The 23483-nt window shown below is 33.2% G+C and overlaps 1 protein-coding gene across 5 annotated transcripts; it reads right to left on the bottom strand.

Annotated features, from left to right (window-relative positions):
- Positions 1–22524, bottom strand: LOC139969854 (uncharacterized). Of its 5 annotated transcripts, XM_071975227.1 has the most exons (17): positions 22335–22524; positions 21734–21821; positions 21467–21536; positions 20788–20903; positions 20189–20479; positions 19412–19774; positions 18935–19051; positions 7292–7319; positions 6483–6538; positions 5692–5847; positions 5285–5395; positions 4582–4769; positions 4058–4177; positions 3669–3780; positions 3404–3500; positions 2639–2741; positions 1–1991 (listed from the first exon to the last, which is right to left on the bottom strand). In XM_071975227.1, the coding sequence occupies exons 2-17, from the start codon at positions 21792–21794 to the stop codon at positions 1887–1889; spliced, it is 2094 nt and encodes a 697-aa protein (XP_071831328.1). In that variant the 5' UTR covers positions 21795–21821; positions 22335–22524; the 3' UTR covers positions 1–1886. The 5 variants fall into 5 exon arrangements, with proteins under 5 accessions (XP_071831328.1, XP_071831292.1, XP_071831300.1 ...); XM_071975191.1 differs by lacking the exon at positions 22335–22524 and having other exon boundaries at positions 20788–21066; positions 21734–21804; XM_071975199.1 differs by lacking the exon at positions 22335–22524 and having other exon boundaries at positions 5692–5844; positions 20788–21066; positions 21734–21804.
- Positions 22525–23483: the final 959 nt, after the last annotated feature.

The following is a 23483-nucleotide window of genomic DNA, read 5'->3' as shown; positions in this document are numbered from 1 at the left end:
ACAGAGAAATCGCCCAGTTAATTGATCCCACAAAAATGGTCTTGAAGTAACCACTAGATCTGTCACAGTAATCTATACTAACAAAGTGGGGCATATTAAATTTATTTTCAATTTGGGGTAAATTTAGCATGTTTTACATCCTCTCTTTGTAATAATCAGAGTCACAGAATTCTTGGGAATCGGGTGTTTCGCAAAAGAACTGGATCAGTCTCAATTCGACGACAAAAACCAAATTGAAATGCAACTATGTTGTTTGATGTGATATTAATCAATAGCAAATCATGTGATTCATAATACTGCACGTGGTAAGATGTTAATTGTCAGTATTGCACGCTAATTATCATTACCGTTAACGTCGTACTACTATCCAGTCCAATTCGATTAAAACTCACGGAGAGTGGAAAGGGCATCTGGAACTTACCAATAAAAATAATAAAATACAGTAAATGATACATTATCGATCTTTCGAATCAAATGATGCATTTTATGAATATTTAATTTGACTACGTTACCGTTGATATAGGCTAGTGTTAAGAATATAAAAATTAGCAAATGTGAGAACATCCACACCTTAAATGACTAACTTAATATTTAATATTTTAACCAATACTATTATTAACATATCTAACGGAACAAATTAGCAATACTGATGCAAACATACTTTATGAAACTAAATTGGAAAACGAAAAAAAAGGTTTATGAAATAACAATGCAATAACGTGTCTCTTACGCCGGTACGCAATTTGAAACCAATATAGAACTCTTGATAAGCAATGACACGATAGACAGAACCCATCAAATCCCATTATTGAATAAGAATATATGTTTAAACCATAACAACATATTAAAATCACAGTCGATGAGTGTTAATGTAGCAATTCTTTGTCACCTTGGGTATTCTGTTGTTAGAGTTAGCTAGAGAACACGCATGGGACAGCTGAGTATATTACAGCCTTTTGCTGCACACAACTTGTTCTCTCTGTAAGAGTATAACAGAGACTGAGGAAAAATGTAGAGTACATATATACACAAAACAAGATTACTTAAAGGTTACACACTAACAATACAACCTGATTAAACTAACAATAGTGTGTAGCAGAGCTGTAACAAAGGGTACCTAACTGATCCTCACACTACATTCCTTCTTACTACACATAATAGAGCTACGAACTTAAATGAATATAAACAATATTAGGTAGAATATGAAACTACAACAGCTCTCAACAGCTGTGCAGGCTTGGAACCCATGTTTTGCTAAGGATAAGTAAGTACTCGATAAGGTCCAGAGGAGGGCTACTAGGATGATTAGTTCCTTAAAGATTTTTCCTTATTATAGGCGGTTACAGCTGTTGAATCTCACCACACTGGAGCTTAGGAGGTTACGTGGTGACTTGATTCAGGTTCTTAAGATTGTGTATGGTTTTGACAATTTATCCTTTACTGATTTTTTCATGATTGTTAATAGTAGTTGTACCAGACGTAAGTCACAAAGTAGGATTAATATTCGGCATAACTTTTTTTTTTTCAAATAGGGTTGCGAGTAAGTGGAACGGTTTGCCTGAGAAATTTATACTTGCCAGTAGTGTGAATGGGTTTAAGAATGCTTTGGACAAGCACTTTAAGCATTGTAGTTGGGTTTGAGTGTTTGTGTCTTCAGTTTTTTTCTCTCTCCTAAAGGGTCCTTGATGAGGACTTGAGTGTCCCTCCTGATACCTTTTTACGTGCTAAACTAAACTAAACTTAACTTGAGTTTTACTGTTGTGGTCAATCCTGTTCAAAACGGATAGCTTAAAGGTATTATGTCATAACTAATGCAACTTTGGATGCGTCATTTACAGGTGGTTATGGACTCCATATTTATAAGACATTCCTTTGGTCCGTGTAGATTATTCTTCTTGTATTGCATTCGGTTTGATAGGAAGTGCATAGTCTGCGCCGAAGGACTCCAATGTAAAGTAGTTGTTAGAGGCAATGGTATTTTTCTGTTCAGTCTATAGGAATAGGAAGAAATAATAAATAACATAGAACATAGCTTACACATTCCTGAAATGAAATGAAATCAAATAATAAGGGGTTTTGCATATATTTCTGGGATATACGGCTGTGGAGCAGCGTTAAAGATAACGTATGTATTAATATTAATATCGGTATTTACGTCATGATACGTAACAAGAATGGTACTTAAGTGTACTCAATTACTGTTAGGTAAAATGATTGCGTTACAATTTACTTATTAGTAATTAGGGATTTTTCGAGAATTGTATCAGAATGATTGGCGGTTTATTTCACTCTTGTCTGAAGGGTTTAGAATATCTTTGTGACATGAGTAACTATTGAAGAATGAAAACAACTTTCTGTACGACCTTACTAACTTACAAGAATACCATGTGGCAATCGTAACATAAAGCCCGATTGAAGCTAATATATTCTAGCGACACTGTCAAGAAAATGTACATATATTAATTAATTATAAACATATCTGCAGATGTTTTATGTCTGCCCTATAGAACGTTACTGTGCTCCCCATTCAACTGATTAGTATGCTGTTTACTTACCTTACTAGTTGACCAACATTTTATATATATGTCTGTTTCAGGAAATAAGTTTACTACACATTAAAGTACCAAATGACGAGTACCTGAAGGGCGTTCTTCTCAATATCTTTCAATTGACCTTTTATTTTTGACATTGTCGGTCTTGATTCACGAACTTTGTTCCACGTTGAGGTCATAATGCGAAATCTACCAAAAACCAAAATCAAATCAAACATAAAAAGCGAAATATTTTAAATATTGATGGTCAATTCAAGGGAATTATAGTATGAAATGAAACTTAAATAAGAAATCATCACTGAAAGGACTGGATATTATTGGTTCATAATTGTTCATGATTTCGTTGTACTTTACTTTTTTGAATTAATTTCATGTTTTATAACATAATTTAACCGAGCCTGCGTCTGGATATATCGCAAAATATTGACAACTACCATGTGTGATTTACTCGATTCTTTTGGCTTAACGTTATCCGTCAGTTTAAACTACGTTTCACTACCACATGGCATTAAATGTTGTATTCGGAAAGACTACTCATGGAACCGCGTACCAAGCCAATTGTGTTACGCTCTGTTTACGTCGCAAAAATTAGACCTTATGAAATCATTACACACAGATTCAGACGTGCGGATAACATTAAAGTCAGCGTACTGATCCAATAAGACTTTATATAACCTATTGCATTAGCCCACGAAGTTTAAAATCATAAAATTTATATCTGGTAACAAATATATGTGTTTACACCGAAAATTTCTTGAATTATCATCAATATAATCAGATGAATCGAGTGAACTTTAAAGTAAAAGGTAAAGAAAAATCAATGAAAATAAAAGAAAACTAATCTCACTAACATCTTATTAGGACAGTCAGTACGTTGAGGTAAAATATCTAGTTGTCTGATATGGTCCTCTACTTCTTTCACTCCTTGATATTGGTACGGGACTTCTCCTAAAAGTGTTATATAATACGTCATTAAAATCGCAAGAGGCTATATAAAATGCACACAAAAATCAGTGCATAATCAATGCATGGTATCTAATAATAGCATACGGGTTGATCATGAAATTATGCATTATTCAACGTTCCAGATATTGTCAGATCAATATATTAAGTTACCATTTGAAAACATTTCCCAGAGGAGGACACCGAACGACCAGACGTCAGAAAGTGAATCGTACTGGTCCATGAAGATAGATTCAGGCGGGAACCAAGCAGTTGGTGGATTTTCCTGAAAATAAATATCATCTGATCATTCACTGCCAATTTTATATCATTAAGTGACCACTAGTGACGATAAGTGACCATAAGTAACCATAAGCTACCATACGTGACCATAGGTGACCATACGTGATCATTAAGTGACATAACAGTGACCATTATATCGGGTTTGGAAAGTTAGAACTCTTTCACATTTACTTCAAGGAACAGCAATGAATACTGCAAGTAATGTTACAAAAATATTTTAAATTGTAAGAGAGTTGATAATTACTTAATATGATACTTACGTCACTTTTTAGCTTCGCTAATCTAGCCGACGAGATATCAGTTGGCCAAATGTCAAACAGTTTACAGCAACTGCGTTTATCAACCAAGATTTTTCTTGTCATAAGCGCAGGATGACAGAGCTGCGGCATAGAAAGAAGAAAATCATATTCATTAATGGAAATATGTAAACGAAAAAAAAATACTCATACGATTGTACTTCATGTTATATTTACTATTGGTATGTGATTACAGAGAGTGTAGAAAGTAATCATGTCCACACCAGGTAATCTAAAGCATAACGTTGAACGACGTAACAACCTGCAGTCATAAAAATAATGTATTTGTATTTACTTTTGTAAGACTAACATGTAAAGAGAATCGTTCAATGAGATAACTTCGAGAATGACTGAACAATATGAAAAAGGTACACATCGGATCTCTAGCTTCTTAATTATACTACACTGTATGGAGTAACTAAAACGATTTCTCTTATAATATTTGACATCCAATAAATTGAAGGAACCTTTAATTAGCGATAATATACCTTATTTGTATGCAAGAATGCCAGACCATCAGCAATGTCTCTCCCAAAGCCTATTAAATGGGGAAGCTTAACTGAATCTCTTTTGTCAGTGCTGCTGTACAGACTGTCATTCGGTGGATTGCCATTTTGAAGCAAAATGTCTCGCAGAGTCACATTTTCCACATACTCATGATATGTAAAATGAGGAACTGAAAGGAAATAGAAATATTAGATACTTCATAGAACTAATTAGATGTTTTCTCACCAAACATCTAACCTAGATAAGTCTGCACCTACTAAATTTATGTTTTTCAAAACGGTAAAAATTAAGTTTACAATGTTTTTATCGCAAATAACAAACACATAACAAGAAATATATACTAAATAGTAACGGATGTTTTGTAACCTAATTATCACAACATCCCAATTGTCCGACTTTTGTCAAAGAGGTAGAGCTGTGAGTCGAAGGAATATGCGTACATTTCGCAAATTTGTGGAAATTCATGATCATTGTTTATCATGAAAAGCTTATAATATAAAGATTTTTAAACTTAATATTCGGAATTTTACATACGCGTTTCATTACGATAACTGGTTTGGTTTTCAGCATATAAGCACTTTGTTCTTTGTTCGTAAAATACAAGATATTCCTAGAAATGTGTCTCATTCGGCTTTGCTTTTGATTAACATCTAATGACTCCTGTGTGGGATATAATATTTTTACCTTTCTCTATTGCGCATCCCAGAAAATTGACGATGTTTGGGTGTTCATCCAATTCTTGGAGGGACTTTGCTATAGATATGAAGTTGTAGTCATCTTTCATCTGAGCATTTTCTGGAGTGCAAAGTACGTACAAATTTTTAAACGTAAACCAAATATACATTTAGCGAAAAGTAATAGCCCAAAATCTAATAAAACTAAATTCATATAGGAGATATATTTTTAGTACTATCGATGTCTTAGTGATAAGTGTTATCAAACAATTCAATACGCACTCAGCACGACATGTTTTTGGTTTATTAAATAATCATAACTGAATGTTTCTCGTTTTGGTAAAAAGAAAGGGAAAAACAAAATGATTGGAATTAAATGGTCATCAGTTGCTACATAAACGTGATTACTATTATAACCTGTAATTTTCCTAGCAATGATATACTCATTCTCCGAATGGCCATCACACACCGCTTTCCAGTACTCAAATACTTTTCCTGATGACAGACAAGTAATTACTTCCACTTCATCACGAGATATTCTTCCGCCTTCGCAACGTCCAGAAATTTTCTCTGCTGAAGAAAAACAGAACTTCCTTCTACTGCAGATATATGAGTGTTGGTAATAATTAACTAATTCTTAGCTTACAAAACCGTTAAGTTATGTGGTACGACATATTTCCTTATTAACGTTGATCGGGGTAAACCTCGTTACAAGAGTATCCAATCACGTCTTGACAATTATTAACTTTTTATAACTACATTACAATGTTCACATGGCTAGGCATTTAATAAAAGTGGTCAGCTGTTTGAGTTGTCTATTATTTCTAGATATACAATATTCTTTCCCCTTTTTGCTAACAATGCAACAATTTCGTTAATCAGAAAGCTAAATTATACGGACAAATTTGAAATTAATTTTCCTTGTTCTTACCAAATTACAATATACTACCTTTAAAAAAAACATAGTTTCTAAAGCCCAGTGCAAATATAACTGCATGCAACAAAAAGAAATTTATATGTATTATAACGATACAGAAGTTAACAGATTTATATGATGCTAATATTTCACAGGTCGTGATGCTCTTGCGCAAAATGCCTGTTCTAGTAAACATGTTCACAAATTGTTGAACTTTTGAACTTCTTAACATAAGCAACTCGTATGATTAGACCACGTAAGACAAATATAAACTAATGTTTATGATACCAACCTATCATAAATGTTTCCCGCCGTCCTCCATCATAATCATCTAGTTCCTGTGAATTTCTATAACACGAAAATTTTGAACAATGTGAATGACGTTAACTGCTTAAAATATTGTACTTTAACAGTAATTTCTCCAGAGGAACTTCAGAGTTACATATGACAACCAAGAATTAAAACAATATTGACTTATGTTCCTCTTACAGTTTAGTCTGTGGAAATTCTTAAAACTTAAATTGATATTTTACTCAATAATATGAGTCGTCTTATGTGAAGGCTTTACCAAATCAGGTCATGTGGCTACAGCACTGCCGACCGAGGTCAGTAAGGAGACCTGAGTTAAATGACGAGGCCCTGAAATACCATCGGGATGAAAAAGGACTGAAGAATAAGGTGTTATCATGGTATGTAAAAGTGAACTAAAGGAAAGAGTTTTGTGAAAAGTGAAGTCAGGTTGAGCCATTGTCCCCTTAGCTCAACATGGCCACCCGTGCTGGTCATGCGGTATTGTTATAGCTTTTGCCCAAATAATCATCTAAGAAATGGGCCAACGAGAACAATGGTAATTTATTTCAATGTGATATGATAGAAAAATGGGTGACCTCTTGATAGTACGGTTTTTTTTTAAAAGTCTGATACTCGTAAAATAATATCAAGGTGTAGAAAACACCCTTTACGCATTATGCCAATGCATTATGTGTGTTCTGCAATATAATCTGTAGAATCTTACACCACTTGTATTAGTATGACAATGCACGCTGTGCATTCTACAATATACTCTGTAGAATCACCACTAGTTTCAAATAGTACACTCACCTTTTGTAGCCAGGAGATGTGCTACTTTCTGCAATAATTAAACAATTTCAAGAAGGTATTAGCTGAAAAATATAAGTTTAACCCTGCCAATGGCTAAGTGTAAACCATCTGCGGCGACTACTTTGATACAATGTATCATTATAAATTTTGTCTGCATAAGTTAGACCATAGAATATTATCCTGACTAGACTCCACTGGGTATTATTTGACGTCCCATTGTAGAGTGATCCATTACGTGCCAATTCCTTCAGGAAATTTATGAAATGCTAAGATCGATATACCACAGAAAATAACAATGGCATCCCAGTTGTAACTAGCATACGATTGGTTTCATTCTGTGTTAAATTAAGCTTATTTACAAGATACTTTATATTTCTACAAAAATAGGCATTTCGGTTAATATTTCTACCTGATTTCTTCTTTTTCTTCTTCTTGCATCTTGCCACGCATAGAACGATTGTTGAAACGCATATCAGTGCAACTACAGCCCCTCCAGAAAATACGAGAACATATTTCATGTCGGAGAAAACTATCAGATGAGAAATGTATGATTTTTATTTAAAAAAAAAGTATTTCAGCTCAAAGTCGTGCTTAAAATGATAGAGACCAACCTTTTCAGGAATAGCAAGAAGATAATTTCCTTTGTTTACCAATATGAAAGAAAGATATGTACATATTTAGGTGAGAACGCAAACTTATATATAGCAATTTGTATCGACTAGGTGTGTACTTTAAATTATGGTGTTTTACTTCTTTAAATTATGATAAATTTTAATTGATGATCTTAAGTTCTGTTCAAAACACAACTTACTGTACCCCGTCGGTGTGACTACATTCAGGTTGGTTCTGTTTGGTGTAATAACAACTGATATGGTTTCATTACAAGTATAGTTGTGAAGCAAATCGTGCTTTATAGAACAAGTTATGTTCGTGTCCTCTTCGGCAATAAAATGTAGCTCGGTGTGGTAATCTACTAATGTTTCTTGTGTTTGAACAGCCCGTGTTTTTTGTTGCTTGATAAACACTGAAGTGTTAGTCTCAATTGTCCAGAATAGGGATATGTTCAACGTTGAGTTTAAAGCCATACATTCTAGTTCTACTTGCTCTTCACTTTCAACGAGGTAAACTTCATCTATGACTTCGTGGTTGGCTTGAATAGTCAGCTGAGGGATAGCTGTGATAGAAAAGATCATTACGACGGTATCAGAGTGACTTCAATAACATAATGATGTTCTACAGATATGTAGTGTTACATGTTTGCATATATTAAGCTATTAACTATCTTTATTTAACCGTACTCTATTAAAACTTTTGTTCTCCGTTATTATGAAAACTGACTCGTCCAGCAATGAAAAGTTAGGTAAGAACGTTAGTTATTTACGAATTGGGGAATAATCTGAACGCTTACTTGCTACATTGATATGGACTTCAGTTTGTGTTGCACCTTTGACGATACACGTGTACATCCCTGCATTATTGAAACGAATATCTGTGATATTCAAAAAAGAACCACCGTTGTTGTTATTATAGCCTTTAACATTTTCAAATCCAAGTTCTGTTGGACTTATTGCAATTGCATATAGGATTTTATCGTTAAACTTCCACACGGCTAGTTGTCCGTCATTATCTTCATTGGAGCAACTTAATGTAATTGATTCGCCAAAAAGAACCCATCTCGTGTTGTTATTTGCATCTGTCAAATAGAATATGACACATGGAAAGATTAAAATTATGCAAGTGACAAAAACAAGACCATCTAGATTATATTCCACAAAGCACATTAATAGTAAGAGAGTTCCTACAATATATAAAATGAAACAACAAAATATAGTTCATGTACTTTCATTTGATCTTAGTTGAAAATCAATATGGTAATGAATATTTACTAAATCAATTATACTTCAATATGATCGGACAGAAAGACATGTAAGTCACAATTTTAATTACTCATACCCCCATTATAACCAGAAAAAATCATTCTTACCTGTTACATTTACGTATATTTCCTGTAGTATTGTACCATTGACGAGGCATTTGTATTCTCCGGCATTCTGCTCCCGAATCTCCTTGATATACAAGTATGAATTGTAGCTGTTGTTACTATAGCCATTAACATTTGCAAATCCTAAATCTTTTGGATCAAATGAATCTGCATAAAGGACTTTGTTGTTAAACGTCCACATGATTTTTTCTACATCTTGATCTTCATGGGGGCAACTTAATGTTATTGATTCTCCAAGAGGAACACATTTGTTGTCGTGGTTTGCAACTGCAATAGAATAAGAACACACGGAAAGTCTCATTATTTTACTACAATGATTCTTCAGCTACTTACTACACGTTACTTTAAGTTAGAATATGTAACTTATACAGAACTGAGGATTAAATTCATTTAGGCGAAAGTGATAAAATAGAGTTAAATCATAGTTTCAATTGCATGTTTGGAAGTATGTTGTTATTGTTGGCCTCTGGCATAGAACACAGCGCATTTCCTTTGTCAGTGTGAGGTATCTTATTCGAGGGTTTAATTCAGTGATATATTTAATCCTCTTTACTGTTTCGCTGACCTGTATGCGATTCGTACGCATTTTACATTGAATAATGGTCATTGTTTCAGTTTAATCTAATTCGAAAGTATTTGAAAAATTCAATAGAAAAATTGTAGTACACTTACCTACTGGTAGTAAAAATACCAACAGTGCATTGATAGTGATGGTATATATGCACATTACGTAACTGAATACCTAGGAGACAAAATAACTGAAGATAGATATTGCTTTAACTTCGTCTTTAATGCTCGGAAAATGCTCAACTGCATGAGAAACTGTGTGTTGCCTACAACATTTCTACATATTGAGTTAACAAACTTATAAAACTTGTTCAGTATTTAACATCATTATACTGGCCTTACATCGGCCTCTATTTCCTTGTTCTCCGTACGCATTTTGCAACATTACTACAACATTTCATTGTAAAACTATCCAAGCTAGACCCACATTGTAGCATAAAAACAACGCATTTTCGCACTGACATACAATTAATATGATTAAGCATATAAATATAATAAGATTTCTATCATGAGGGTGCTTTATCGTTTCACTTCGTTTCATATTTTACATGTTGCCTTCTTTTCTCCTTTATTTAAAGACCTGACAGACGGCAAGTTATTTAATTTAATGTTATGCACAAATCATACATACCGTGTGTTTAGGCTGACTTTCTATTCGTTAGAAGCAACTCCGTTTAGCGAACTTTTTCATGTCTCCTCGGGTGCATGCAGTACGTAACTGTAAAGGAAATTTTTCAAAGATAACAGTTCACCTACAATTTGTGGCATGAGTCGCGCTATTCATGTTTAACCTTTAATGGTGCTTATCTTTTTATAATGGATAGTTATTTTACCGTAAGTACTTCCTGTTTCTGTTACCAGAATACAAAGATAATAACAGCTTCCTTATACGATAGAACATAAAACCACTTCAACGTTAGTTCTTATTATTTGACAATTTACTTTACAATGTACAACAAATGATCGGTTCATTTATTAACAAATCTCCAGCCATCATTAAGTATCATAGGGTTGATTATCTCATTACTTAACTGAAAAATTACTTCGGCGTTCAAACACCTTCCTTATTCTCTTCCCATGGCTTTGGAATATAATGGTAGCGCATGACAGTTAAAATTATCTAAATAAATGATGCCACAAATTTTGTTATATTAAGCAACCAAATATCTTGTAACGATATAAGAAATGACATAAGGATAATAATATCGTTCTCCGCCTCTGGACAAGTAATAAATGGACGGAGTGGTTACATTCCGTGTATTCTAATTATCTATTGAGTCTTGTTCATATGTCATACTGCGCTTGTGAAATAGATCCGCCTCGAATGAAAAAACCTCTATCTCACAACCCACCACCACCCACTTGCCCAATCGATTATCTATATCCAGATTAATTCACCTCTAGTGTGTCAGTATTGCAAGGCTAATGGTTTAGTAGTTGTATCCAGTAATTCTTTCAAGCGTTACCGTCTTTGACCAAAGAAATCTAATTTAAGCCACCCAGATTACAGAATCTTTCCTTTCCTTGTTTACCTATCTTTGTTCATTGTCAATATGTGTTTCGAATGAACGTGCCATGTGTGCGTTGATGCAGTATATGTATTATAGCTTTTTCTGTAAGCCAATTTTGTATTTGATCCAATGGCATGAATGAATTCATCACTTTCACGGCCAACGTCACAGTAATCCAACGTTAATTTCATTTTTAGTAGACTGCCATTTATACCTCCGTATATTTTATACACATTTAATTCATTTGAAATGCATTTTACAAAAACTATCTTGGATTTATTTCTTACATTTTTTCGGAATTATTTACATCCACGGATATAATTCTTCACTTATTGCTTTTGTAACACTTGAGCATGGGAGTTTATATCTACAAGCAATTCCCAGTTAACTGTCAAAAGTGCAATAATTGTTTTGCATGGAACGCAAAAAAAACCCCAAGAAATATATCGTTGTACCTAAAAAATACGTCTTCGTACTGAAGATCTATGTCAGTGCACCTAAAATATTTGTCGCTGTACCTGTTTACCCTATGACGACTGGACTTCGGAGCTGCTTAGGTTAACTTACTGTACATCGTTGAAAAATGTCACTGAAATCATTAAATGTAGTGTTTGTGTGGTTAGTTACATACATAAGGGGAAGGGAAAAGATAAGAATCGAGAGTAATATTTGTAGCAAACCGGAAGTGCGAACGCTCTACTTGTTGTGAAGATTCGGTAGTAAAACCACAGATAACCGTAAGGAATTACAGGAACAAAAGCAAAATGAAAAGGAGTATCTTTTTATTTCCATCCTTCTTTTATAGGCCATATATCTTTTCAATTGCATTGTTTGGAAAGGTAGCAGTCATAGAGTTAGAAAGTAATATATATTTAGAGACGCATTGCGCGCTAATACATAATCTGATAACTTAATCAGAGACCTCAAAATTAGTCAACACCGCCCTAAAGTATTTGCAGAAGTTTCTCTTTGCAAAACGACGTACGCCATCCACTTTCCGAGTTTCAGTCAGACGGGCGTTAAAAAAAAACTCGTGAATGAAGGCAAAAGTACAAAGTGCTATTATGGTGCCACCAGGATCATTCCACACTGCTGTCGTCACTGATTTACCCAGGCCTACATTATGTGTGACCTTTACTGATCATTCTTTTTGTTGTTCGGTCCCAAAGAGTGGAACAATCTTCCAAACCGTATCAAAAACGTTCAGACTGTTGATATTTTTAAGAAAACTGCTAAAACATTACCTGTTTGAACAAGCGTACAATAGTTAACGACATGTAACTGTGTCATAGCGCCTTTGTACAACTTTTGTTGATATTGGGGCTATATAAATGTTTATGATTGATTGATTGATTGATTGATCGATCGATTGATTGAATGAAAGAAAAGTTTTGGTATATTTAAAGAATAGATCATATCCCTCTGTTTCAGCGGATTTCATGCAAATTGAAAAGAGGTAATGTGTTTGCGTGTATTGATAATGAACGCTATTTCGAAAGAAATCAGTAAGCGTCTATCCTAATTCAGAAAAATAATGAAAATTATAGGCACTGAACAAATCATGCAAAAATTCGTATGCCTGAAATACAAACAGAAACAGTGGACACATTGGAAGTACATGTATAAGTTCAATAATTACTATGAGTATAAATTAGACAAAAGGATAACAATTTATTAAATGACGAACATAGGTACGCAAGGCTCTAGGACAAACACAGAACTAACTGTTTACGTACATAAAAGAGAAGCGTTTAACTAAAGTAACACTTGAAGCAATAAGGAAGTAAAGCACACTGTGAATAATGACATAGGCTATAAAAAGACAATCATTAACAGCCATCAATTAGAGGGATCGTGCCAAAATAGCATCTACAAAATTTATTTTATAATATGTTATATAACGTTGGAACCAGCTAATTATTCAAAGCGAATGGTCAAGGAAACAGTAACGAGACGTTTGATTGGTTCATATTTTGTTCTCATTTGCGTTTGCTGTTATGCGTAATAATTTTGTAGGGGATTCATAAAGCAAGGTAATAATTTCCTCGCATTTGTTCAGGGTATCCGATATGACTTCCAGATGTTCAAGCTAACGAAATCAAAACAAGTTGCACATTTTCCTGAAATCTTTCAGTCGATAAATTAGTCTTTGGAAACAACGGTGAAATGACACTTTCACAGAACCGCAATAGAGTTGGGGGGGGGGGGGCACATCCATCCATAGCTCCATTGGGTAGAGAGGTAGGGTTAAAACACTTGATATGTCACTACCATATTTAATCCGTTATACATATATTTAGACTTAACAATCCGTGTGTATGAAAATTGCATATAACACAGTAATGAGTCAATATGAATCCAGGATGATATGGCACTAGCTTTGTGTTTGTTTGTTATGGAAAATACTACCATTGTGGACATTCGTTGCTTGCCTTCCTTTCTTCACTCTCTCAAGAATTTTTTTTTTATGAATCGGTGCAAAAACAAAACAAAGACACAACTGGTTTTCCCATCCCCCTCTGGTGATCTTTAGAGAAAACGACTTATGGGCATCGTCTTGTTTTAGGTATCAATCAAATATTGATTGCTAATTAGATAAGTTAATATTTAACTGTACTAAAATACGGCTTTGTTAAACCAAGCAGATACTTAAGAAAGCAATAAAACAGCGTATAATATTTCTGACCTTTCTTGAGTTAATATTTTTTATCAATGTAATGCTACAGGATGACACTTCTACACCAAATAAATTTCACAATAGATATCGAACATATTGACAATGTGATGGAAGTACAAATTCAATCGATTACAAATTAATGTTACAAAAAAGATGAAGAATAGATATTGTATAAAACGTTCTGTTTAAAATAATTCGTTTAAAACTGTGTACTACATAACATTTGACAAAAGGTAAGAACCAACACATTTTTTCTACAGGCTATGCTATAAAAAACGTTTGTCCCAAACGACAGCTGTCTTTTTGTCCATATTTCTGGACGGACTTATTACTAAGTACTGTGTCGACGTTCAAGTTGTGTAGAATAAATTATCCTATTGGCTTCTCTATGAAAAACATGTTTAAATTTGTTAATCCTGCTAGATGAAACTACCCGACACGATACATTGCCTTTAAACATTCATATGTTGATTATCTGTTCGAATAGTTTCAGCGTTTCTTCTGTATGCGTCTTCCATCGCTCTTTGCAAAGAGAAGAACCACTGATACCAAAAGAATGTTGCGTGTACGACATCAACTATCGTGAGGAACTAACAAATGAGATGTTAGGTCAGTAACCGAACAACTCTAGTTAGCTGCAGGTTTCCTTCATTTGGGTATCTTTGTAGCAAAATCTTGGAAAATATAAATTATATGATTTTTAAACAACAAATTACCCACTACGTTTGTTTACAAAATTATTGGATCACTCGACTACGCAAAAAATATGATATTAAATAAAGTATTTATTGCACGAATGAGATTGAATTGTCCTGCCTTGAGCTAAAGAAATTCGAGACATTGTGAGATACTGTATCATACTATACCGTATCTACAAATGTGAAAATAGATATTTGGAGTAATTACTTCAAACCAAACGTACCGATAATAAATTGTTCAATCAATTGCATGGAAGCATGTTAAGAATAGTTCATTATTCTGTTTTTATCAATTATAGTTATTACCATAAGGTACTTCTCGATAGATAAGGTAGAAAGATAACTGGCGACGTATTAAATATTTGACTGCAACTATATGTAGGTAACAAATATTTTACTTTCTAACCAATTGCATTATTGTTTGTTAACTGTTTGAATGCTAGTTTACCACCCAGTTTTCGAAGGTTGTTTCATTGGCAGCTTCTCCACTTTTCTAGAATGAAGATACAAAGGAAATGAAAATAATTTTATACACAACCGTTTTCGGCTAAACTCAGCGCATGAGAACCAAAGTAAATAACTGAATTGATGTGTTTTATGAAGTGTTTAGCAGATATATTAGGGGAAGAGTGTCTCAAATGCTGATATATTATACCAAAGGAGAGTTGCAGCCGTGAGGACAAATTAATCTTCAAGTAAATAATACAGGAAATACCCAGAGGAGATCGCTACTTTATTTTTGCCGAGCGTCCGAATGAAACAAGGAGTGAACACAATTGGAAATATGACTGAATTTTTTATCTAAATACTTTAGGTATAATAATCTTCTCAATAACAGTCTCTCTTTTATGACCTTTACAATAATTATTTCTTTCTATGCAGCGAAATATGCATATTGAACGCCACATTTAATGCAAATGACAAAATTTCAATTGTCAACTGATAACTATCTTATCACGGTGATGTTTACTTACATGTGTAAAATATGTGTGGTCAAGACATTATTCTTAGAGAGCAAACACTAATTGCATACACTTCAATAAGTAGAGAGCAAAAGATTCCTTTATATAATTTTCCATTCCTCCCTCATCACAATGTCGCTAACTTATATTTGAGTATTTGTGATGAGACAACTGTTCTTGAGCCAGCTGCATCAGACCTCATTCACAACAGCCTAGTAATATAAATACCCTCCCTGCTTGCCACTCCGTTCTCTATTTATTAACATACTTTATTAAATTTTACCCGCAGAGTCACTATTCTTAAAGGTTCCGTTAACAAAAAAGCGAACAAGCGAAAACAAATCAATATGTTACTACCATGCATATGGTCGCACGATATAAAATATGGTCATTATTACATAAGAATGCAATTTTAATTTCATTCTTGTAATTAGCTATTCACATGGTAAATATTCCCGAAAATTATGATTAAAAATGATTAATAATACACTGGCTGCATGTGTAGCAAGGAATCAAAAATCGGAAACACTAATCATTATCCGATTTCATATTGAAGACATAAATGTTCGTACATTTTCGACTTCTCCAAGGTTTCTTGAAATTCTCGCACGACTTCGGTAGCTGCTACTTTCTGTACAGGAAAAACCATACCATTCATCTTATCATACTGGGACGAGTATTAGATTAAAATTTTGCATCATTGTTGCTTCATTTCAGTCTGAAAAAATAACACTCTCCTATGAAGACAAAATGACGATTATACCAATTACGATAATACCAATTATCATTCATGTTTTCGATGTTACTGTTTCCCTTTGAATCAGGGATACTCAATGCATGCTAAAATAAGTACAAGTGCCAAGTCAAATGATACAGTTCTCCAAATAATGCAAAGAAAATACAGACTTATGATAAGGGCTTTGTACAATACACATCAAGCAATTTACAGAGTTTTCAAATTATATTATTTACAAATACCTCACAATATATTCTATCGAAATTTACTTAGCAAGATAGAGCGGTGCATATTTACCTTTAGACATGATTTATTTTAATGCGTTATCAAGAATTATATTCAATATAAGTTATTCAACAATTAAAATGATGAATACTCTTTGTGTTTAACAACATGGTTCACATAATCCACAAAAACAATAAATTTAAACATAATCCTGAGTATTTTTTAAGCAAAGCATATATTTTGTTACAATTCTTGAACGATATTTGAGGACGCCACGAGAATAACAAATACGTGATGCGGCATTCCTGTTAATCAAGTTTGAGACACTATCTCTTTTTTTTTTTTAATTAAAATCTGTTTGCTCCTATCCTAACTGTAAAACTCACCAAATGACAAGCTGGATCAAATGCCTAGGAGGAAAGAAGTAAAAGAAAAGTCAATGGCAGCATAGTAAAGCGAAAAACAAGATTTGATAAATTAATTGTAAAATATGCATTGCCAAAAACACTGATGTGACGTAAATCATAGGCCGTCTCGAATTCATGGCCTATGATTTACGTCAGGCGATACTCAAAGAAAGTACATCAACTACTGTCCATGTCCCACAACCTTGCATCCGTTATTACTACTTTGTGTTCGTAACACTGTAACATGTGTTACAGGTGGCACTGTAACAAACTGCAAAGCTGTTAAAATATTCCCATGAAAGACAAAGAACTTAGAGAGAATCTAATCTGAAATAGGCCCTATGTATTTGATTGCCAGTATGTACAATACTTTATAATTACAGTTCCTTTCCGTAATCGGCAATTGAAACAAAATTCCTTTTAACATTTGATAATTTCGCAAATATTGGCTCATGTTGCTGTTATATCTGGAATTTGTCACTGTTTTCTTTAATAATAGTTTAATTAGTTTATGTGGATATATTCTATGTTTTAATTCGGCGTATTTTGAGTTTTAGGTAGTATTTGTGGATATGATGTTATACACTTTTAGACCTTTAAATTAATTACAAATGACAAAAATCATCTCACCGCACATCTTCGTTTGCAATTTTTAAACACAATCATCTGTCATCGCTTCAGGACGACTCAAGCTGATGACACTGAAAGTATAAAAAACATGATTAATGAAATAATTTAAGACATAGAATAGTAAAATACTTGATTCAGACTTTCTTTCTATGTTTTGTTACATGTGAGTTACTAACCATGGGAATAAAAACGCATTCAGAACCCAAAAAGTGAACCAACTCACATTGCTGTCTTGACACTATTGGTCTTTTCCAAAAGAGTAGTAAAGCAGTATCACATGGATTCCAATTACCAGCTATGTCGGCGATAAAATTTTTAGTCACATACTTTTGACAGCGTAAAGGATTAACCACTAACCAGTGTTATGTGTTCGTCTAAAAATTTCATGAGAGTATTCCTCATAACTATGTTAGTGACGTTTGTCTGTGTAAGAAAGAATGGTAAAGGGATGTCGAAACACAAATGACGCTCTCAATTTGCATAATCGATAACTTGATGAGAAAATAAAATATTGTAATCATTTATATTTCTAGTAAAATTAAAATACTATTCCGACTATTTGCAATCGCAATTTCAATTCGAGATGTGTATCTACAGAATATAACATTTAATATTTTTACATTTATACTTTGTGTAAAGTTGGAATAAGCAACAATCAATCCTTTTCTCTTTGTTTTTTATTGTCTCTATTTATTGATACGACATGAAATAATAACATTACCTCGTCTTCAATTGCATTCACGAAAACATGACTATGTCCTTTAGAGTTACGACGATTGAATCACTTTGTTCAAACATATTCCATGAAGCTTCTTGAAAAGTTTCCTTATCTCCTTTTGCATATTGGACGTAAGATTCGCTTCGTAGAAACACGAAAACAGGTAATAATTGATTGGTAGAGAAGAATTTTCTAGTTTGAGAGATATGATTAATAAAAATTTGAGATTTATTTAGGATATTTGAATATAACCCGAAACCAATCTTTGAAAGAAATACAGTCAGTTTTCCAAATCGTAGTATGTTGTTTCTGATAAAAGAGTTGGCGATCATGCGTAGCAATAACAGTATTTGATAGAGGCCATTTATATAGCTATTTTTGCTATACGTTTTCTTCAAACTGGCATTCCAAAACATACAGTTGACTTCATTCCGGATTACATTTAGCATATTTTAACGAATCAATATACTTTAATTTCTACAAAATTAAGCATTTGGTTAATACTTCTACCTGATTTCTTCTTCTTCTTCTTGCACCGTACCACGCATAGAATGATTGTTATAATGCAGACCAGTGCAATTACAGCCACTCCAGAAAGTACGAGAATATAGTTCATATCGGAGAAAACTACGAAAAGAGAAATTTATGGTAACATTTAATTACATCAAGTATAGGGCAGTGATATACAAAGTGGCTAATTCACAAAACTATATATGTCTTATACTATTCCTGCAAGAAGATTTAGTATTTCAGATCACGGTCGTTTATAAAATGATAGAGACCAACCTTTGAAGGAATTGCATTAAATTAAATGTTACCAAATTTTAAGAAAATATATGCTTATTTAGGTGAGATCACATAATTTTGTATCGTCGAGGAATACTTTTTTAAATAAGGGTTTGTACATTTAAAATGAGGATTTGTACATTTTTAAATTATGGTAAGTTTGAATTGGTGATATTAATTTCTCTTCAAATTTCGACTTACGGTTCCTCGTCGGTGAGACTACATCAAAGTTGTTCATATTCGATGTTATAATAACTGATATGGTTAAATTGTTGGTATAGTTTTGAAGCAAATCGTGTTTTAGAGAACAAGTTATGTTTGCGTCCTCATTTGCGATAAAATGCAGCTCGGTATGATGATCCATTAAAGTTTCTTGTGACTGAACAGCCCGTGTTTCTTGTTGCTTGATATACAGTGAAGAGTTAGTCTCAATAGTCCAGAATAGAGAGATGTTAATCGTTGAGTTTAAGGCCATGCATTCTAGTTCTATTTGCTCTCCATTTTCAACGAAGTGAACCTCATCTATGACTTCGTGGTTGGCTTGAATGGTCAGCTGAGGAATAGCTGTAATAGAAATGATCATCACAACGGTATCAGAGTGGCATCAATGACGTGATAATTTTCTACAGATATCTAATATCACAATGTGCATATATTTCGTTATTAACGTTATAAACTATCATTACTTAAACGTACTTTAATTAAAACGTTGTTTAAAATATAAGAAAGACCAATCAGATATGTTAATTTATTGATCACCAAGTTTAATGTCTTAATCTTACTCAATACTTCTCCAAAACAAAACGCAGTAGACAGTGTGTTTGCTATTATGAAAACTGACTCGTACAGCAATGAAAAGTTAGGTGAAAACGCGGAAAGTACAAATCAGTACAAAATAAAGTAAATTACACACTTCTGGTTGGACTGTTTATTTACAACTAGGGCGAAAAAGCCTTAAGTAATCAATTGAAAGCTTACCTGCTACATTAATATGGAATACAATCCGCATTGCACTTTTGATGATACACGTGTACATTCCTGCATTATTGCAACGAATGTCTTCGATGTGCAAAAATGAACCGCCGTTGCTGTTATTATAGCCCTTAACATTTTCAAATCCAAGCTCTGCTGGATTAATATAGGTGCTGGATGCATATAAGGTTCGATCGTTAAACTTCCACACGGCTGGTTGTACGTTATCATTTTCATTGGAGCAACTTAATGTTATTGATTCGCCAAATAGAACCCATCTCGTGTTGTCATCTGCATCTGTTGAATAGAATATGACAGATGGAAAGATTGAAAATATGCAAGTGACAAAATCACGACCAACCAGATTATTTCCCGGAAAGCACATTAATAGTAAGACTATGTCTACACTTTATGTTATGAAACAAATAAATATAGTTCATATAATTAACGAAATTCATTAGATCTTTGTCGAACATCATTATGGTACGGAATATTCAGTTAATTCATTGTATTTTAAGCTGATCCGACAAAAGGAAGTGTAATTTACAATTCTAACTCATTGCCCCATTAGAACCAGAACAACGTCATTAACCAGAATAGCTTACCTATTACATTTACGTATATTTCCCTTCGTATTGCATCATTGATGAGACATATGTATTCTCCGGCATTCTTCCCTCGAATCTCCTCGATATACAAGTATGAATTGTAGCTGTTGTTACTATAGAAATTAACATTTGCAAATCCGATATCTATTGGGTTAATTGAATCTGCATAAAGAACTTTATTGTTAAACGTCCACACGATTATATCTGCATCTTCATGGGAGCAACTTAATGTGATTGATTCTCCAAGTGGAACAAAAAGTTTGTCGTGGTTTGCAACTGCCAATAAGAACACATGGAAACAGTATCATTATTTAACTTTAATCATACTTCAGGTACCTATCACACGTAACTTCAAGTTAGAATTTGAAACTTACATAACAGTTAGGGATTAAGTTCATTCAGGCGAATGTGGTAACATAGATTTAAATCATGTGTACAATTGCATGTTGGGAAGGATTTTTTTCTGTTGCCCTCTGGCATAGACGGAGGACAGAGTGTTTCCTTTGCCAGTCTAAGATATCTAATTGAAGGGTTAAATTCAGTGATATATTTACTCCTCTTTACTGTTTCTGTGACCTGTATGCCATTCGTACGCCTTTTATATTGAATTATGGTTATTGTGTAAGCTTGATTGTATAGTATTTGTAAAATTCCATATAAATTGCAGTACACTTACCTACTGGTACTAAAATTACCAACAGTGCATTGATAGTGATGGTATATATCCACATTACGTAACTGAATACCTATAAGACAAAATAACTGAAGTTAACCATTGTTTAACTTTTTTGATCGGAAAGAGCTATTGCATGAGATACTGCGTGTGCCTACAACATTTAAACAGTGTGAATTTATAAACTTTTCTATTGTTTTTCCTCTTTATGTTACAGACTTGATAGACAGCAAAATGTGTCATTTAATGTTATGCACAAATCATACATACCATGTGTTAAGGCTTGCTTGCTATCCGTTTGAAACAACTTCGTATCAGCGAACGTTTTCATGTATCCAAGTGTTCACGCAGTACGTACCTGTAAAGGAATTGCTTTAATGGTAAAACTTCACCAACAATTAGGGACACGAGTCTCACTATTCATGTTTAACTTTCAATATTGCTTCTTTTTATAATGGATAGTTATTTTACCGCAAGTTCTTCCTGTTTCTTTAACCAGAATACAATGAAAGTAACAACTTCCTTATAATGTAGTAAATGAAAAAACACTTCAACGTTAGTTCTAAGTCCTATAAATTATACATTACAATCAGCAACAAATTTCGTTGTCACTTATTAACAAATCTCCAAGTATTTGTATTTCGACAATGACTGACCAATTGTCTACGTAAAAGAGCAAGGATCTTATTTGGTTTTATATTTCTTGTCTTATTTTTATATCATGTTCATGACATTTCAGTTCATTCCATAAGCTACATTTACGTAATAAGTTGTCTGAAGTACACATTATCAGTTATTTTGTACTAAGAACTGTTTTATATGTGCTTGGATTATGTTAATTTAAACAAGAGTGGTGCCGGACGTAACTTACCATTAAAGTCCGTTTTAGTGATGCGTTAAAATATAAACCTCTCCTTAAGGAAGCCATAGGTCACAGTTACATTATCAAAAATTTGTTTAGAGTATACATTTTTTATCACGAATAACTCCGTATATAATAACACCAGCTAATTTAAGAATTATTCCAAGGCAAACACGTTATTTGCTTCTTATACCTTGTGTTTATCATGATTGAACTGAATAAAGTTGGAGGCATTGAAGTAAAACCATGTTATCTTCAATTTTCTTTATGGTGAAGCCAGTAGCTAACATCACTTTCACTTTCTTATCTGTTCGTTTTAACAATTTATAAATATTCAATTTGCAAGTAATAAAGTCCATTGTGTACATTTTTGTTTCGCAAATTTCAATACAGAAGGAAGTTACACGATGTTATCTATCTCTACTTGTATGAGATTATATCAATTAATAAGTTCGTATTATATAGAGAGCTTTATCTCAGCGTACAATAGAGTTAGATATTAAGTTATGGATAATCAAGTAGCTAAACTATACTTTTACTTCTTATCTGTTTTGTTTTTAATTATTTATAAGGATTCAATTTCCAAGTAAGAAAATCAATTTGTAAATTTCAATACAGAAGTATGTTATACAATGTGATATATTGAACTTAGGAATTTCTCCTTGTATGAGATTCTATCAGTTCATTGGTTGTTATTACATAGAGTGCTTTATCTCCGCAAACAGGTGAGTAAGATAATTAGTCGATATGTAATTACATTATGTTTTATTGTCCTCTTCTTTACATGCCTGCATGAGCTAAGTCTTCCTTCCGTCCCCTAAATGACAATTTGAAAGGTTGTATTGGTGACAATTAAGTTACATCCAAAAACAACTTTAAAACACTTTTCGTCTAGCTGAACCTGAGAATTTACTAACGGTCGTTTGAGTTGTTATTATTATGTGAAATCAATAAAGATCAAACTGAAACACTAATGAATTGACTTGTAGTAAACTTGTTTATAGTAAACAACTTCTCTCCATGAAAGAGCCAGGGTCCTTTTGATTGTTCCATTGTATTGTAACACCGAAATGTCAGTTCAGGTTATAAATCATATTAACACATTTTATATGAAGAACTAATCTAGCTGTCTTGGTTTCATTATTTTGTTCTGCTTAA

The sequence above is a fragment of the Apostichopus japonicus genome, chromosome 1 (genome assembly GCF_037975245.1).
Source record: "Apostichopus japonicus isolate 1M-3 chromosome 1, ASM3797524v1, whole genome shotgun sequence".
Classification (NCBI taxonomy): domain Eukaryota; kingdom Metazoa; phylum Echinodermata; class Holothuroidea; order Aspidochirotida; family Stichopodidae; genus Apostichopus; species Apostichopus japonicus.
This window is presented reverse-complemented; position numbering and strand designations above follow the sequence as displayed.